Raw genomic sequence first — 20310 nt, 5'->3', positions numbered from 1 at the left:
CGGTGCTGACACCCACCTGGAGTGTCTACCACCGCTGCTGACACCCACCTGGAGTGTCTACCACCGGTGCTGACACCCACCTGGAGTGTCTACCACCGCTGCTGACACCCACCTGGAGTGTCTACCACCGGTGCTGACACCCAGCTGACGTGCCTAACCCACATTAAAATTCGACACATTAAATCATGCGAGCAACTTAGACCACCACAAGTGTTGGCCCCTAGCTCACTGTCCAACAGTCACTTTAGGTAAGCACTGATAGGTAAACGTTATTACGTAAGACCTGTTAGGTCAGCACTTGTTGGGTTGGTATTTCCCAGCGTTAGTGTCCGCGTGTGGCTGGGTGGTCCACGTGTGTCCACGTGTGTCCACGTGTGTCCACGTGTGGCGGGACGTGTTCCCGCGTGTGGCTGGGTGTGGCGGGACATCTTCCCGCGTGTGGCTGGGTGTGGCGGGACATCTGCCCCGCGTGTGGCAGTTATTATCTTGCACCGTTCTTGTCCTACTCCGACCCTCCTTGCACATCCTTGTCGTCCCTGCCCCCCCCCCTGACTTCCTTGGGCATGTTAAAAGAGTGGATGATAAGCAGATGTGTTGAGCCGTCCACCTCCTCCCCCATGTGGGCGATGTTGGCTGGTATGTTGAGTTTAAAGCCTCACATTGAGGCTTTAAACTCAACACTTGAGTTTAACTTGCACTTGAGGCCGGCCTGCCAGACTTTGTCCAAGACTTTTGTTGCATAACTGAGCAACAAGTTGCAGTGATCTTTGTTCTTCACGGTGTGACGATTGTTCGGGGCCACTGCTGGCTGGTCACGTGTTGTGTGTGTTCCTCTCTCGTCATGTTTATTAATCTGTGGTTTAAAGTTTTGGCGCAAAACATAGTACTAAGTAGAACTATTCTTTGGTAAATAGAAGGTAAATTTTAGTTCCTCTCTCATGTTAACAATTCTGACAGTTCTAGGACAACCCAGGATGATGCGCATGGCATCATTCTGTACTACATCTTGGCCTTGTAATTGTTTAGGAGAAAAATTAAGAAGATGCAAGGCATAATAATCAACAACAGACCACATAAACGCAATATAAAAACTACGAGCATATTTTATGTTAATGCCAACTATATTCCCACCTTGGAAAGATGTGCAGGTCACTTTGCACTATACCCCCATCAGTGTAAAACAAATGTATAACACTGAAACTATGAGATGTATAACATTAGAAGCTATTGACAGTCATCTTTAAGATTTCAAACCGACTGAATCCTACGCCTTTACTGATGGTTCTGTGCAGTCAGGCACTGGTAGAACAGGTTGTGCATGCGCAGTATATAAAGGGAATGAAATGATCATGTCTAGTACACAGAGATTGAACAACTGGGCAAGCACGACACAGACCGAGCTATTGCGTATTTATCTAGCCACTGAATACCTTAAGCTCAATGGTGGTGGAGTGATTTTCTCTGACTCTACAAGTGCTCTGCAGTCCTTAAATAACCCATCACAATGTATGTCTGAAGTAGCTTGTAATATTAAATGGAATGTAACTTTTGCCAATGATAATAACTCTTGTATAAAACTTGTGTGGATCCCGGTCGGGGAGAGGAGCCGGTCGGCCGAGCGGACAGCACGCTGGACTTGTGATCCTGTGGTCCTGGGTTCGATCCCAGGCGCCGGCGAGAAACAATGGGCAGAGTTTCTTTCACCCTATGCCCCTGTTACCTAGCAGTAAAATAGGTACCTGGGTGTTAGTCAGCTGTCACGGGCTGCTTCCTGGGGGTGGAGGCCTGGTCGAGGACCGGGCCGCGGGGACACTAAAGCCCCGAAATCATCTCAAGATAACCTCAAGAAGATCCCATCCCATGTTGGAGTTGGTAAACATGACTTTGTAGATCAATTGGCCAATGAGGCTTGCAGGAAAGAAAACATTGATTATGACTTTGGACTATCTAATGCAATTATTAGAAACATACAAATTAAATAAATTAATTCAGCTTTAGAAGAACTAAGAAATGCCCAGAGACCTGAAAGCTGCAGTATTAAAAGTTATGACAAGTTCTGTAATAATAGGTATTTGTATGGTCAGCACAGCAACCGAACCAGGCAATGTGATGTAGTCATTGTGAGAATTCGCCTTGGCTATAGACACATCTGGCAGGTTAGTGAGGCTGAGCCACTACCAGAATACTCAGATTGTAAACTCTGTGATAAACCTTTAATGTATTCACTAGAACACTATATTGTTGAATGTGAAACCGTAAAAGACTTTAGACCTCCTGGTCTCTTGTACCACCAACTGTGTAACTATTTCATTCACTCAGGTGTTCTGGACGACATACTAACAATTTATCAAAAATTTGCTTGTCCATTTTAAAGAATGAAGAACAATTTTATTTATTTTACTCTAAGCTGCATCACTTATGAATCCATCCCTATCATTGTGTGGCAGTGCACAGTAGAAAGTTGTTTTCACATATCCATACATTAAAACATTGATTGTAACCATGATATATATGTGCTTCAGCCTACAGTTTAGACCTATTGTCTTGTGTATGACCCTATGTCCTGCGTGACAGTAAATATCAGCATTATCCTCACTTTAATAAGACTTAATTGAAATCCTCAGATTAGGCAAAATTGTAATTAATTTTATCAATAAAGATGTTAATAATAATAAGTCTGTAGTTCACTGTATACTTTACCTCGTCCCTCAGTCGTCGACGCCCTCCCCTCCCCTCTCTCTCTCAACAGGAGGATCCCCGCCCTCCTAGTCCCCTCTCTCTCGCTTTAAGATATCCCCAGACCCCCCTTCCCAGACCCCCTCCCCCAGACCCCCTCCCCCCAGACCCCCTCCCCCCAGACCCCTCCCCCCAGACCCCCTCCCCCAGGCCCGCATGACTGGGGTCCTATAAGTCTCCGGACGAATCCTGAGAGCTCATTCAGGCAGCAGCCAGCACTCAGTGCGCGCTATACCGCTAGTGCTCCGTGACTTGACCTCCGTGGTGCTCCGTGTCTCTAGTGTTCCGTGTGTCTCTAGTGCTCCGTGTCCCCGGTGCTCCGTGTCTAGTACTTCGTGAAAGGTTCCTCAAGTCATTACTGGATTTACTACATTTTTCAGGTTTGCACATATTTTAAACCACTTTAATTTAACTACAACTTACTTGAATGTAATTCTATAAAGACTGACTTCTTGTTGATACATCCAGACTTGTACTAACCACCACAAGTCCCAGACTTGCGCACAATCTTCCCCTGAACCAACAAGCAGGCCGATCCGGCCACTTACCAATCGTAACAATGGATAAAAACCAACACTTATGTATTTGTGAGACATATAAAGAAATAACACCAAGACCTTCACACCCTGCCGCATGCCTCTTATGTCAAGAGACGGGAGAGAGTGAGAAGAGTGCTATTATCACTTAATTAAGCCACTTAGTGCCTCCTGTGAGCACTTGCAAGGTGCCGGAGTGGCCAGGTGTGTGGGATAATTGACCCGGACTCCTTACAGAGCGTAGTATTTTGACGTATACTCTACCCGAGGGCAAAACCCGTTGTGTGAGAAAATGGCAGCGACTCGCGAAGTTGACGGACGTCGCTGTGAGACAAGATTCCCGCCCTAGTGGAGAGGTCGTTGACCACTTCCGTAAACAGGACCCGGGTCTGTTGACCACTTCCGTAAACAGGACCCGGGTCTGTTGACCACTTCCGTAAACAGGACCCGGGTCTGTTGACCACTTCCGTAAACAGGACCCGGGTCTGTTGACCACTTCCGTAAACAGGACCCGGGTCTGTTGACCACTTCCGTAAACAGGACCCGGGTCTGTTGACCACTTCCGTAAACAGGACCCGGGTCTGTTGACCACTTCCGTAAACAGGACCCGGGTCTGTTGACCACTTCCGTAAACAGGACCCGGGTCTGTTGACCACTTCCGTAAACAGGACCCGGCTCTGTTGCGGCGCGGTCACTCGCCTCATTCAAAAGTTTCTTTTGCAAAATTTAGTCTGCAATATAATTAGGTTTATTTACCAACACAAAAAATTGAGTTGGAACACACCTGTGTGACGGGGTATAGTCACCTGTGTGACGGGGTATAGCCAACTGTGTGACGGGGTATAGCCACCTGTGTGACGGGGTATAGCCACCTGTGTGACGGGGTATAGCCACCTGTGTGACGGGGTATAGCCACCTGTGTGACGGGGTATAGTCACCTGTGTGACGGGGTATAGCCAACTGTGTGACGGGGTATAGCCACCTGTGTGACGGGGTATAGCCACCTGTGTGACGGGGTATAACCACCTGTGTGACGGGGTATAGCCACCTGTGTGACGGGGTATAGCCACCTGTGTGACGGGGTATAGCCACCTGTGTGACGGGTATAGCCACCTGTGTGACGGGGTATAGCCACCTGTGTGACGGTGCACATGAACATTCTGTACCACGCTGTTCAAACTATAACACCACAATTTAGTCGGGCCTGACACGGGCAAGATAAAGCTGAAGACCAGCCTTAGATATCTCGCTGATAATTCTTCTATATGAATCCCAGTATCCTTGAGGCCTTAATGCCAACACTTACATGTCAATATTTTACCCCCAAGAGTCTCACTAATTATGATTTCCAGATATTTGTTGCATTAATATTTCATCTTGAAGTGATTTTAGCACTTCTGAATTTATTTCCCGTCATATTGTTGGCATTATCAGTAATTCTCTTACGTGAGGTCCAACCAGGACTTGACTCTTTTCAATGTATTTATTGTATTGTACTCACCTAGTTGTGCTTGGGGGGTTGAGCTCTGGCTCTTTGGTCCCGCCTCTCAACCGTCAATCAACAGGTGTACAGATTCTGAGCCTACTGGGCTCTATCATATCTACACTTGAAACTGTGTATGGAGTCAGCCTCCACCACATCACTGCCTAATGCATTCCATTTGTCAACCACTCTGACACTAAAAAAGTTCTTTCTAATATCTCTGTGGCTCATTTGGGCACTCAGTTTCCACTTGTGTCCCCTTGTGCGTGTGCCCCTTGTGTTAAATAGCCTGTCTTTATCTACCCTATCAATTCCCTTCAGAATCTTGAATGTGGTGATCATGTCCCCCCTGTGTGACGGAATATTGCCACCTGTGTGACGGTGGTGTGACGGTGATTGTGGTGTGTTTAGCGTGCGCGAGAGTAGCGAGAAAATACAACTATTAAGCAGTTGATGATAAATCCAATTATGTGGTTTCAGCATGAAGTTACTGGCCTAGTGGGGGCTGGCCGTCCTCACGGCCACACTGGCCGACCCCAACTCACCCCCGGGAGAGAGGGGCGCCCTGGGGGCATCATGCCCGGGGTCAGGCCACGACCCCCCAGGGACAACACCGCCATCGTCTTCCCGGGCTGGCGGGACCCCGTCCCGCCAGCAGTCGTGCCGGGCCCCCAGCCTGAACCCGCGAGACCGGGCCCACAACTCGTACCCGTGACGTCTGACTCCCGACCCGTACCCGCGAGGCCTGGCCAACAGCCCAGACCTGAGAGCCATGGCTCCCAGCCCCAGCCCGTGCAGCCTGGCGGTCAGCCCTACATCGGGCCCGTGCTGGAGCTGCCAGATGACCTGCACACGGTGAGTACCGCCCTTCCTCTCACGTTCTAAATACAAAGCTCACAATGTCATTATCCTATCATAGGACTCGACTATTACACAGCCGAACACGAATTAACGCAACACTACACTATTTTCAGTAAAAGAAATTGTACATATTTTATTTCACCTTTGTATTTTATATAAGTGGAAAGTGGCAACTTACACTAGTGAACTACCACAGTGTTACACAACTTTCCTTGTGTGGTGAGGTAGTTCACCCTTGGTGCAGTGGTTGTGTGGTGAGGTAGTTCACCCTTGGTGCAGTGGTTGTGTGGTGAGGTAGTTCACCCTTGGTGCTGTGGTTGTGTGGTGAGGTAGTTCACCCTTGGTGCAGTGGTTGTGTGGTGAGGTAGTTCACCCTTGGTGCAGTGGTTGTGTGGTGAGGTAGTTCACCCTTGGTGCTGTGGTTGTGTGGTGAGGTAGTTCACCCTTGGTGCAGTGGTTGTGTGGTGAGGTAGTTCACCCTTGGTGCAGTGGTTGTGTGGTGAGGTAGTTCACCTTGGTGCAGTGGTTGTGTGGTGAGGTAGTTCACCCTTGGTGCAGTGGTTGTGTGGTGAGGTAGTTCACCCTTGGTGCTGTGGTTGTGTGGTGAGGTAGTTCACCCTTGGTGCTGTGGTTGTGTGAGGTAGTTCACCCTTGGTGCAGTGGTTGTGTGGTGAGGTAGTTCACCCTTGGTGCAGTGGTTGTGTGGTGAGGTAGTTCACCCTTGGTGCTGTGGTTGTTGTGGTGAGGTAGTTCACCCTTGGTGCTGTGGTTGTGTGGTGAGGTAGTTCACCCTTGGTGCTGTGGTTGTGTGGTGAGGTAGTTCAGCCTTGGTGCAGTGGTTGTGTGGTGAGGTAGTTCACCCTTGGTCCAGTGGTTGTGTGGTGAGGTAGTTCACCCTTGGTGCTGTGGTTGTGTGGTGAGGTAGTTCACCCTTGGTGCTGTGGTTGTGTGGTGAGGTAGTTCACCCTTGGTGCTGTGGTTGTGTGGTGAGGTAGTTCACCCTTGGTGCTGTGGTTGTGTGGTGAGGTAGTTCACCCTTGGTGTGTGTTGTGTGGTGAGGTAGTTCACCCTTGGTGCAGTGGTTGTGTGGTGAGGTAGTTCACCCTTGGTGCAGTGGTTGTGTGGTGAGGTAGTTCACCCTTGGTGCAGTGGTTGTGTGGTGAGGTAGTTCACCCTTGGTGCAGTGGTTGTGTGGTGAGGTAGTTCACCCTTGGTGCAGTGGTTGTGTGGTGAGGTAGTTCACCCTTGGTGCAGTGGTTGTGTGGTGAGGTAGTTCACCCTTGGTGCAGTGGTTGTGTGGTGAGGTAGTTCACCCTTGGTGCTGTGGTTGTGTGGTGAGGTAGTTCACCCTTGGTGCTGTGGTTGTGTGGTGAGGTAGTTCACCCTTGGTGCAGTGGGTTGTGAGGTAGTTCACCTTGGTGCTGTGGTTGTGTGGTGAGGTAGTTCACCCTTGGTGCTGTGGTTGTGTGGTGAGGTAGTTCAGCCTTGGTGCTGTGGTGTGTGTGGTGAGGTAGTTCACCCTTGGTGCAGTGGTTGTGTGGTGAGGTAGTTCACCCTTGGTGCTGTGGTTGTGTGGTGAGGTAGTTCACCCTTGGTGCTGTGGTTGTGTGGTGAGGTAGTTCACCCTTGGTGCAGTGGTTGTGTGGTGAGGTAGTTCACCCTTGGTGCAGTGGTTGTGTGGTGAGGTAGTTCACCCTTGGTGCAGTGGTTGTGTGGTGAGGTAGTTCACCCTTGGTGCAGTGGTTGTGTGGTGAGGTAGTTCACCCTTGGTGCAGTGGTTGTGTGGTGAGGTAGTTCACCCTTGGTGCAGTGGTTGTGTGGTGAGGTAGTTCACCCTTGGTGCAGTGGTTGTGTGGTGAGGTAGTTCACCCTTGGTGCTGTGGTTGTGTGGTGAGGTAGTTCACCCTTGGTGCTGTGGTTGTGTGGTGAGGTAGTTCACCCTTGGTGCAGTGGTTGTGTGGTGAGGTAGTTCACCCTTGGTGCAGTGGTTGTGTGGTGAGGTAGTTCACCCATGGTGCAGTGGTTGTGTGGTGAGGTAGTTCAGTCCACAACTGGAGCAGTGTGGAGGGGTAGTCCACAACTGGAGCAGTGTGGAGGGGTAGTCCACAACTGGAGCAGTGTGGAGGGGTAGTCCACAACTGGAGCAGTGTGGAGGGGTAGTCCACAACTGGAGCAGAGTGGAGGGTAGTCCACAACTGGAGCAGTGTGGAGGGGTAGTCCACAACTGGAGCAGTGTGGAGGGGTAGTCCACAACTGGAGCAGTGTGGAGGGGTAGTCCACAACTGGAGCAGTGTGGAGGGGTAGTCCACAACTGGGGCAGTGTGGAGGGGTAGTCCACAACTGGAGCAGAGTGGAGGGATAGTCCACAACTGGAGCAGAGTGGAGGGGTAGTCCACAACTGGAGCAGTGTGGAGGGGTAGTCCACAACTGGAGCAGTGTGGAGGGGTAGTCCACAACTGGAGCAGTGTGGAGGGGTAGTCCACAACTGGAGCAGTGTGGAGGGGTAGTCCACAACTGGAGCAGTGTGGAGGGGTAGTCCACAACTGGAGCAGTGTGGAGGGGTAGTCCACAACTGGAGCAGTGTGGAGGGATAGTCCACAACTGGAGCAGTGTGGAGGGATAGTCCACAACTGGAGCAGTGTGGAGGGGTAGTCCACAACTGGAGCAGTGTGGAGGGGTAGTCCACAACTGGAGCAGTGTGGAGGGGTAGTCCACAACTGGAGCAGTGTGGAGGGGTAGTCCACCAACTGGAGCAGTGTGGAGGGGTAGTCCACAACTGGAGCAGTGTGGAGGGATAGTCCACAACTGGAGCAGTGTGGAGGGATAGTCCACAACTGGAGCAGTGTGGAGGGGTAGTCCACAACTGGAGCAGTGTGGAGGGGTAGTCCACAACTGGAGCAGTGTGGAGGGGTAGTCCACTTTCATAGGTGGGGATTTCCTGAGTTTCCTGTCCAGATGTCTCGATTGTGAAACGTTTTCACTTGGCGAGCGCCACACTCCCAGGCACTCTCCCAGGCACTCTCCCAGGCACACTCCCAGGCACACTCCCAGGCACTCTCCCAGGCACACTCCCAGGCACACTCCCAGGCACTCTCCCAGACACACTCCCAGGCACTCTCCCAGGCACTCTCCCAGGCACACTCCCAGGCACTCTCCCAGGCACACTCCCAGGCACTCTCCCAGGCACTCTCCCAGGCACTCTCCCAGGCACACTCCAGGCACTCTCCCAGACACACTCCCAGGCACTCTCCCAGGCACACTCCCAGGCACTCTCCCAGACACACTCCCAGGCACTCTCCCAGGCACACTCCCAGGCACTCTCCCAGGCACTCTCCCAGGCACACTCCCAGGCACACTCCCAGGCACTCTCCCAGACACACTCCCAGGCACTCTCCCAGGCACTCTCCCAGGCACACTCCCAGGCACTCTCCCAGGCACACTCCCAGGCACTCTCCCAGACACACTCCCAGGCACTCTCCCAGGCACTCTCCCAGGCACACTCCCAGGCACTCTCCCAGGCACACTCCCAGGCACTCTCCCAGGCACTCTCCCAGGCACTCTCCCAGGCACACTCCCAGGCACTCTCCCAGACACACTCCCAGGCACTCTCCCAGGCACTCTCCCAGGCACACCTCCCAGGCACTCTCCCAGGCACACTCCCAGGCACTCTCCCAGGCACTCTCCCAGGCACTCTCCCAGGCACACTCCCAGGCACTCTCCCAGACACACTCCCAGGCACTCTCCCAGGCACTCTCCCAGGCACACTCCCAGGCAACTCTCCCAGGCACTCTCCCAGGCACACTCCCAGGCACTCTCCCAGACACACTCCCAGGCACTCTCCCCAGGCACTCTCCCAGGCACACTCCCAGGCACTCTCCCAGGCACTCTCCCAGGCACACTCCCAGGCACTCTCCAGGCACACTCCCAGGCACTCTCCCAGGCACTCTCCCAGGCACTCTCCCAGACACACTCCCAGGCACTCTCCCAGGCACTCTCCCGGGCACACTCCCAGACACACTCCCAGGCACTCTCCCAGGACTCTCCCAGGCACACTCCCAGGCACACTCCCAGACACACTCCCAGGCACTCTCCCAGGCACTCTCCCAGGCACTCTCCCAGGCACACTCCCAGGCACTCTCCCAGACACACTCCCAGGCACTCTCCCAGGCACTCTCCCAGGCACACTCCCAGGCACTCTCCCAGGCACACTCCCAGGCACTCTCCCAGGCACTCTCCCAGGCACTCTCCCAGGCACACTCCCAGGCACTCTCCCAGACACACTCCCAGGCACTCTCCCAGGCACTCTCCCAGGCACACTCCCAGACACACTCCCAGGCACTCTCCCAGGCACACTCCCAGGCACTCTCCCAGGCACACTCCCAGACACACTCCCAGGCACTCTCCCAGACACACTCCCAGACACTCCCAGGCACACTCCCAGGCACTCTCCCAGGCACACTCCCAGGCACTCTCCCAGGCACACTCCCAGGCACTCTCCCAGGCACACTCCCAGGCACTCTCCCAGGCACACTCCCAGGCACTCTCCCAGGCACTCTCCCAGGTACACTCCCAGGCACTCTCCCAGACACACTCCCAGGCACTCTCCCAGGCACTCTCCCAGGCACACTCCCAGACACACTCCCAGGCACTCTCCCAGGCACACTCCCAGGCACTCTCCCAGGCACACTCCCAGGACACACTCCCAGGCACTCTCCCAGACACACTCCCAGACACTCCCAGGCACACTCCCAGGCACTCTCCCAGGCACACTCCCAGGCACTCTCCCAGGCACACTCCCAGGCACTCTCCCAGGCACACTCCCAGGCACTCTCCCAGGCACACTCCCAGGCACTCTCCCAGGCACTCTCCCAGGTACACTCCCAGGCACTCTCCCAGACACACTCCCAGGCACTCTCCCAGGCACACTCCCAGGCACTCTCCCAGACACACTCCCAGACACACTCCCAGGCACACTCCCAGGCACTCTCCCAGGCACACTCCCAGGCACTCTCCCAGGCACACTCCCAGGCACTCTCCCAGGCACACTCCCAGGCACTCTCCCAGGCACACTCCCAGGCACTCTCCCAGGCACACTCCCAGGCACTCTCCCAGACACACTCCCAGGCACTCTCCCAGGCACTCCCAGGCACACTCCCAGGCACTCTCCCAGGCACACTCCCAGACACACTCCCAGGCACTCTCCCAGGCGCTCTCCCAGACACACTCCCAGGCACTTTCCCAGACACACTCCCAGGCACTCTCCCAGACACACTCCCAGGCACTCTCCCAGACACACTCCCAGGCACTCTCCCAGGCACACTCCCAGGCACTCTCCCAGGCACACTCCCAGGCACTCTCCCAGGCACACTCCCAGACACACTCCCAGGCACACTCCCAGGCACTCTCCCAGACACACTCCCAGGCACTCTCCCAGGCACTCTCCCAGGCACACTCCCAGACACACTCCCAGGCACTCTCCCAGACACACTCCCAGACACACTCCCAGACACACTCCCAGGCACTCTCCCAGGCACACTCCCAGACACACTCCCAGACACTCTCCCAGGCACACTCCCAGACACACTCCCAGATACTCTCCCAGGCACTCTCCCAGGCACACTCCCAGACACACTCCCAGACACACTCCCAGACACACTCCCAGGCACACTCCCAGGCACTCTCCCAGGCACACTCCCAGACACACTCCCAGACACTCTCCTAGGCACTCTCCCAGACACACTCCCAGACACACTCCCAGGCACTCTCCCAGGCACTCTCCCAGACACACTCCCAGACACACTCCCAGACACACTCCCAGGCACACTCCCAGACACTCTCCTAGGCACTCTCCCAGACACACTCCCAGACACACTCCCAGGCACTCTCCCAGGCACTCTCCCAGACACACTCCCAGACACACTCCCAGACACACTCCCAGGCACACTCCCAGGCACTCTCCCAGGCACTCTCCCAGACACACTCCCAGACACACTCCCAGACACACTCCCAGACACACTCCCAGACACACTCCCAGGCACTCTCCCAGGCACACTCCCAGACACACTCCCAGACACTCTCCCAGGCACTCTCCCAGACACACTCCCAGACACACTCCCAGGCACTCTCTCAGGCACTCTCCCAGGACACACTCCCAGACACACTCCCAGGACACACTCCCAGGCACTCTCCCAGGCACACTCCCAGGCACACTCCCAGGCACTCTCCCGGGCACTCTCCCAGACATACTCCCAGGCACACTCCCAGACACATTCCCAGGCACACTCCCAGACACTCTCCCAGACACACTCCCAGACACACTCCCAGGCACACTCCCAGACACACTCCCAGACACTCTCCCAGGCACTCTCCCAGACACACTCCCAGACACACTCCCAGGCACTCTCTCAGGCACTCTCCCAGACACACTCCCAGACACACTCCCAGACACACTCCCAGGCACTCTCCCAGGCACACTCCCAGGCACACTCCCAGGCACTCTCCCGGGCACTCTCCCAGACATACTCCCAGGCACACTCCCAGACACACTCCCAGGCACACTCCCAGACACTCTCCCAGGACACACTCCCAGACACACTCCCAGACACACTCCCAGACACACTCCCAGACACACTCCAGGCACACTCCCAGACACACTCCCAGACACACTCCCAGCCACACTCCCAGACACACTCCCAGACACACTCCCAGACACACTCCCAGACACACTCCCAGACACACTCCCAGACACACTCCCAGACACACTCCCAGACACACTCCCATTCTCTACTGGTTACTAAGCAGTTGAAGTTGGTCAACATGGCTGACGTGTACAGTGAGGGTGACGACGCGAGAGTGTTGAACTGTGAACAGTGTTGAGAGTGGTGAGTGGTGGCTGAGTGGTGAGCAGGCGCGCTCACCAGTCACTCCACACCTGGCCCTGAGTGGTGGCTGAGTGGTGAGCAGGCGCGCTCACCAGTCACTCCACACCTGGCCCTGAGTGGTGGCTGAGTGGTGAGCAGGCGCGCTCACCAGTCACTCCACACCTGGCCGTGAGTGGTGGCTGACTGGTGAGCAGGCGCGCTCACCAGTCACTCCACACCTGGCCGTGAGTGGTGGCTGACTGGTGAGCAGGCGCGCCTCACCAGTCACTCCACACCTGGCCCTGAGTGGTGGCTGACTGGTGAGCAGACGCGCTCACCAGTCACTCCACACCTGGCCCTGAGTGGTGGCTGACTGGTGAGCAGACGCGCTCACCAGTCGCTCCACACCTGGCCGTGAGTGGTGGCTGACTGGTCAGCAGACGCGCTCACCAGTCACTCCACACCTGGCCGTGAGTGGTGGCTGAGTGGTGAGCAGGCGCGCTCACCAGGTCACTCCACACCTGGCCGTGAGTGGTGGCTGAGTGGTGAGCAGGCGCGCTCACCAGTCACTCCACACCTGGCCGTGATATAACAGCATTACAGCTGTTTTAACAAGGACAATGTTGCTTGGAGGATATTTGTAAGGTTATTTTGTAGGAGGTTACTTGTAAGGTTATTTGTAGGAGGTTACTTGTAAGGTTATTTGTAGGAGGATATTTGTAAGGTTATTTGTGTTAGTGCCCAGTTACCCCCAGTGTTCTCGACCACAAGGTGACCACAAGTCACTCTACTGGTGACCACAAATCACTCTACTGGTGACCACAAGTCACTCTACTGGTGACCACAAGTCACTCTACTGGTGACCACAAGTCACTCTACTGGTGACCACAAGTCACTCTACTGGTGACCACAAGTCACTCTAATGGTGACCACAAGTCACTCTAATGGTGACCACAAGTCACTCTACTGGTGACCACAAGTCACTCTACTGGTGACCACAAGTCATTCTAATGGTGACCACAAGTCACTCTAATGGTGACCACAAGTCACTCTAATGGTGACCACAAGTCGCTCTACTGGTGACCACAAGTCACTCTACTGGTGACCACAAGTCACTCTACTGGTGACCACAAGTCACTCTAATGGTGACCACAAGTCACTCTAATGGTGACCACAAGTCACTCTAATGGTGACCACAAGTCACTCTACTGGTGACCACAAGTCACTCTAATGGTGACATCACACACACGACACTCGGGGGACAATACTGGATGACATCATCGCGTAGTAATGACACTATGTGCACAGGGGCCAGATTCACGAAGCACTTTACGAACCTGTACATCTTTTTCTCAATCTTTGGCGGCTTTGTTTACAATTATTAAACAGTTTAATGAGCTCCGAAGCACCAGGAGGCTGTTTATAACAATAACAACAGTTGATTGGCAAGTTTTTCATGCATGTAAACTGTTTAATAAATGTAATGAAAGCCGTCAAAGATTGATGAAAGATGTACAGGTTCGTATGTACTTGCGTAACTGCTTCGTGAATCTGGCGTCTAGGCCACAGGTGGGAGGCAAGCACACCACCCGCTCCTGAACAACATGGCCCAGGAGCTGAGATTTGATCTCTCACCATTAGATTAGGAAGCGCGCATACACACGGGGGACGTTTTACGCAACGTATGTTATACCGGTACTTGAGTACAGTATACTGCGCCTATGTGGCAACTCCAAGTACATGCAATACAGAGAAAGTCCAGAAGTTATCAACCAGACTGGTCCCGGACCTGCTGAGGATTTGAGCTACGCAGAATGCCTAAAGGAAAAGCTTATCACCACAATGGAAAAGCGTAGGACAAAAGAGGACCTGATTACGACCTATAAAATACTCCAGTGTGTATATAATATGAGAAAACTAATTCAACTGGAGATACCTTATCTACGAGGACAATGGAAGAACCCAACTCAAGATCTGCCGAAAGCCAAGTCGGAACAAATCCAAAAGATCCTGGCTTAGATCCTCGTAGAGGAACGAAAGCTTTTGGGTATGCTTCCTTTCATCTGATGCCGCTGTTCACCTGGCAGTATATAAGTACAGGGGAGTTAAGTAGTGTCAGGGGGCCGGTAGCTGACGTCAGCGTCAGCGTAGTGCGGAAATGGAACGAGGCTCCATGACGCAATATTTTTGAGACGGACTTTTTACATGATTTCAAAAGTTGGTCTGATAAAGTCGAGCGGAAGGTATGAGGCGGACCCAAGAGCTGAAGCTAAGTGTCCACATAAACAGGTACAAGAGAGCACACCCCCCCCCTCTCGTACCGTCACTCACCAGAGGGCCTTCATAACCTTGGGAGTGACACCCCCCCCCCCCCCAGCCTGGCGCGCCTACTAAACAAATACTCATTTTTGGACACAACAGGGAGGGGGGGGGGAGGGTGGTTAGCACTGCAGGGGAGGGGGGAGGGGGTTATACAATAGGGGAGGGGGTTAACACCACACGGGAGGAGATAACACCTCAGTGGAGGAGGTTGACACTTCAGTGGAGGAAGGAGGAGTTAACACCACAGGAAGAGGGAGGGAGTTAACGAGTTAACACCACAGAGAAGGTGACGGCTTATCACCTCCTGGAGGGTTAACACCACGGGAAGGGGAAAGGATTTAACACCAAATGGTTCAGAAGGGGGTTAACACCACAGGATGGAGGAGGGGAGTTAACACCACAGGAAGGGGGAGGGGAATTGTAAACTTACAAATCATGTGGAAAAGAATTACAGAACTGTAAAAAAGAAGGAGACCCAGGGGTTGTTTTTAGTCAGCTATGGCCAGAGGAACACATAAAGAACATTGTGAGAGGAGCGGATGCGTCGCTTCCAACGTCAGACTTGCTTTTAATTACATGGATGGTGAAATATTAAATAAACTGTTCATGACTTGTGTGAGACCAAAGCTGGAATATGCAGCAGGTGTATGGTGTCCGAATCTCAAGAAGCACATACACTGGAAAAGGTGCAGTGGCATGCTATAAAATGGCTTCCGGAACTGAAAATCCAAGAGTTACGAGAAGCAACTAGAGGCATTAAACATGCCAAAATTAGAAGATAGAAGAGATGTGACATGATCACCACTTACAAAATACTAACAAGAACAGACCAACTTGACAAAGAGGAATTCCTGAAAACAACAACTTCACGAACAAGAGGACACAGATTCAAGCTAAGAAAACAGAGGTGTCGAAAAAATATTAGAACATTTTTATTTTGCAAACAGAGTGGTAGACCGTTGGAACAAGCTAAGTGAGAAGGTGGTGGAGGCCATATATATATATATATATATAATATATATATATATATATATATATATATATATATATATATATATATATATATATATATCTCTCTCTCCTCTCTCTCTCTCTCTCTCTCTCTCTCTCTCTCTCTCTCTCTCTCTCTCTATATATATATATATATATAATATATATATATATATATATAATATATATATATATAATATATATATATATATATATATATATATATATATGTTCGTACCTAGTAGCCAGAACTCACTTTTTGGCCTACTATTCAAGGCCCGATTTGCCTAATAAGCCAAGTTTTCCTGAATTAATATATTTTTCTCTAATTTTTTTCTTATGAAATGATAAATTAACCCATTTCATTATGTATGAGGTCAATTTTTTTTTATTGGAGTTAAAATTAACGTAGATATATGACCGAACCTAACCAACCCTACCTAACCTAACCTAACCTATCTTTATAGGTTAGATTTGGTTAGGTAGCCGAAAAAGTTATGTTAGGTTAGGTTAGGTAGGTTAGGTAGTCGAAAAACAAATTAATTCATGAAAACTTGGCTTATTAGGCAAATCGGGCCTTGCATAGTAGGCTGAGAAGTGCGTTCTGGCTACTAGGTACGACATATATATATATATATATATATATATGTCGTACCTAGTAGCCAGAACGCACTTCTCAGCCTACTATGCAAGGCCCGATTTGCCTAATAACCCAAGTTTTTCATGAATTTATATATTTTCTCTAATTTTTTTCTTATGAAATGATAAAGCTATGCATTTCATTATGTATGAGATCAATTTTTTTTTTATTGGATTTAATATTAACGTAGATAATATGACCGAACCTAACCAACCCTACCTAACCTAACCTAACCTATCTTTATAGGTTAGGTTAGGTTAGGTTAGGTAGCCGAAAAAGGTAGGTTAGGTTAGGTTAGGTAGGTTAGGTAGTCGAAAAACAATTAATACATGAAAACTTGGCTTATTGGGCAAATCGGGCCTTGCATAGTAGGCTGAGAAGTGCGTTCTGGCTACTAGGTACGACATATATATATATATATATATATACACATTATACATATACATAATATACACATATACATATATATATTGGAAAATTCAAATGGCCTTGCTGGGACTAGAACCTTTCACCCACGTGAAGCAAAGACGAATACATGTACCACTGCACCATCACCCTACAAAAGCATGGAGGAGTCTTTACGAACTCATAGTCTTTATGGCCTATGACATTCCCATACCTCTCATTCTTCATTAGTCAAAGTTGGGTGAGGCTTGCCTTGGATTGAAATAAAAACATACATTCTTTCTTATATAAATTTGAGGGGATACCTGGTTATGCTTGGAACCCTCTCCTCCTCTCTCTCCCAATCTCTACTTCTCCCATCTCTCACACTCTCACTCCTCTCCTTCTCTCTCTCTATTCACTCTGCCAATCACCTATCTCTCCGGCCTCTCCATCTTTCCCTCCACTCTTCCCAACATCCCCCTCTCCACCTTTCTCCCTCTCTCTCTCTCTCTTTTTCCTCTTTTCATACATCTCCCATATCCTCGTTTATCCTTCCCCGTTCTTCAAAAATTCCTTCCTTCTCCCCCCCCCCTGTGAAAATTAAAATATATATAATTTACCCCGATTGCTTGGGAAGCAAACTGTGGAAGATGTATCTGTTTTATGCTACTACGCCTAAATATGAATAGCAGAAAATATTTTCGTTTTCCATAGATCACTTAATGGTGTATATTACTACGAGAACATTTTATATTTTTTATTAAATTATTTGTTAATATTTGCTAGGTGTAGCCGGGGGGAAGATCCAAAATCGTCGTGAGATCAGGTGTGACCATGGCACTCTGTTGCCTCTTGAATTCTGGCGACCCCCGACCAGCCTGTGTACGTCCCATACCACAGACGATTCTCCCTGTAAAGTTGGGTGAGGGTTAACCCAAAGTGTGTGGCCTCCAACCTCGGACAGACAGAGAGACATTCTCGTCTTTATAGCTACTGATATATATGTGTGTTGGTGGGTGTAGGATGGAGGGACATGGTGGTGGTGGGACGGGGGGCTGGTATTGTTCTCCCGGGAGTGGCAGATCACACCACATTAACTTTCACCCTTGTTATGACAACCTATTATGTAGTCTGTGTATCAGTTCCCTCCTCAATGTCAAGTGTCTAATATTTATGGTCCCTTTAGCGCCACTCCTCCTCCTCCTCCTGCCTCTTATGTTCGCCACCTGACACAGGGAACACTCCCATTTATCATCCATGTGTTGTGTTCTTGATGGCTTTACCTAACAGTACTTCTGGATGTTGACCAGACCCACACACTAGAAAGTGAAGGGACGACGACGTTTCGGTCCGTCCTGGACCATTCTCAAGTCGATTGTGTGACTTTGAGAATGGTCCGGAACGGACCGAAACGTCGTCGTCCCTTCACTTTCTACTGTGTGGTCTGGTCAACATATTTCAGTCACGTTATTGTGACTCCTCGCCTGCATACAGTACTTCTGGATAAGGAGACTGAGCATTTGGACCCTCCCTGGTAACGTGGCGCAGTGGTAACGAGCTCACCCCATTCTACGTGAGGGATGTCGGCTGGGATCGAGCCCTTTGTAAAAATAAGAGAGACGCCTTGGGCACCAATACTCCTAAGTGTCCGGCGGTGTTGCTGTGGAGCGTGAGCAAGGCCGGGTGGTAGAGGCGTGGGAGAGGAGTTGTCAGCAGGGACCACACAACTGCGTAAATGTTCTTCTTATGCACGGTCATTACCGTCTTGTGTGTGTGTGTGTGTGTGTGTGGTGTGTGTGTGTGTGTGTGTGTGTGTGTGTGTGTGTGTGTGTGTGTGTGTGTGTGTGTGTGTGTACTCACTAGTTGTGCTTGCGGGGGTTGAGCTCTGGCTCTTTGGTCCCACCTCTCAACCGTCAGTCAACAGGTGTACAGGTTCCTGAGCCTACTGGGCTCTGTCATATCTACATTTGAAACTGTGTATGGAGTCAGCCTCCACCACATCACTGCCTAATGCATTCCATTTTACTAACTACTCTGACACTGAAAAAAATTCTTTCTAATGTCTCTGTTGCTCATTTGGGCACTAAGTTTCCCACCTGTGTCCCCTTGTTCGTGTCGTGTCCCTCCCGTGCTGAAGAGTTTGTCTTTGTCCACCCTGTCAATTCCCCTGAGAATTTTGTAGGTGATTATCATGTCTCCCCTTACTCTTCTGTTTTCCAGGGATGTGAGGTTCAGCTCCCTTAGCCTTTCCTCGTAGCTCATACCTCTCAGTTCCGGGACCAGTCTGGTGGCAAACCTCTGAATCTTCTCTAACTTTATCTTGTGTTTAACTAGGTATGGACTCCAGACTAGAGCTGCATACTCCAGGATTGGTCTTACATAAGTGGTATACAGGGTCCTGAACGATTCCTTACACAAGTTTCTAAAGGCAGTTCTTATGTTGGCCAGTCTAGCATAGCCGCTGATTGATATCGTTTTTTAGATGTGGGCCTCTCGGGATAGGTTCGGTGTGATATCAACCCCGCAGCTCTTCCTCTCTATTTCACTCAGGATTTCACCTCCCAGATGGTACATTGTGTTCAGCCTTCTGCTCCCTTCGCCTAATTTCATTACTTTACACTTTCCTGAGTTGAGCTTTAGTAGTCATTTTCTAGACCATTCCTCCAGTTTGTCCAGGTCATCCTGTAGTCTCTGTCTATCTTCATCGGTCATCTGTCTTGTTCTCATAATTTTTGCATCATCAGCATACATTGAGAGGAATGAGTCTATACTCTCTCGATGATCGTTTAAATATATTAGAAACAGGATGGGTCCAAGTACAGAGCCCTGTGGAACCCCGCTGGTGACATCTCGCCACTCTGATATCTCCCGCCCTCACAGTTACTCGCTGTTTTCCTGTTGCTTAGATACTCCCTTATCCACTGGAGCACCTTACCTTTTATTCCTGCCTGTTGCTCCAACTTTTGTAACAGCCTTTTGTGAAGGTACTGTGTTAAAGGCTTTCTGACAGCCCAAGAAAATGCAGTCTGCCCACCCTTCTCTTTCTTGCCTAATTTGTATTGCTTGGTCATATAAGTCTATTAATTAAGCCTGTGAGGCACGATTTACCATCTCTGAACATATGCTGGTGGTGTGTTACAAAGTTATTTCCCTCCAGATGCTCTACTAGCCTTTTCCTCACGATCTTCTCCATCACCTTGCATGGTATACAAGTTAGGGAAACTGGCCTGTAGTCAGTGCCTTTTGCCTGTCACCCTTATTGTATATTGGGACTACATTAGCTGTCTTCCAACTTTCCGGTAGGTCTTCTGTTTCCAGTGACCTGTTATACACCATAGAGAGTGGCACACTTAGTGCTTCTGCGCCTTCTTTTAGTGTCCACTTTGAGATTCTGTTAGACCCAACAGCCTTTGTCACTTTCAGCTCCAACAGATTCCCTTTGACCTCATCACAGGTGAGGTCAAATTCCTCCAAGGGTGCTTGGTTTGCCTCCTC

The 20310-nt window shown here is 50.8% G+C and overlaps 1 protein-coding gene across 1 annotated transcript in view; it reads left to right on the top strand.

Moving 5' to 3' along the window:
- Positions 1–2935: 2935 nt before the first annotated feature.
- The window catches only part of LOC123761372 (uncharacterized), a 35213-nt gene continuing 17838 nt past the window's right edge, over positions 2936–20310 (top strand). The window contains exons 1-2 of the mRNA XM_045747373.2: positions 2936–3116; positions 5236–5610. Coding sequence (XP_045603329.2) covers positions 5332–5610 — 279 coding nt within the window. The 5' untranslated portion in view covers positions 2936–3116; positions 5236–5331. The remainder of the gene's footprint in view (positions 3117–5235; positions 5611–20310) is intronic.

Source organism: Procambarus clarkii, chromosome 7, assembly GCF_040958095.1.
Source record: "Procambarus clarkii isolate CNS0578487 chromosome 7, FALCON_Pclarkii_2.0, whole genome shotgun sequence".
Classification (NCBI taxonomy): domain Eukaryota; kingdom Metazoa; phylum Arthropoda; class Malacostraca; order Decapoda; family Cambaridae; genus Procambarus; species Procambarus clarkii.
This window is presented reverse-complemented; position numbering and strand designations above follow the sequence as displayed.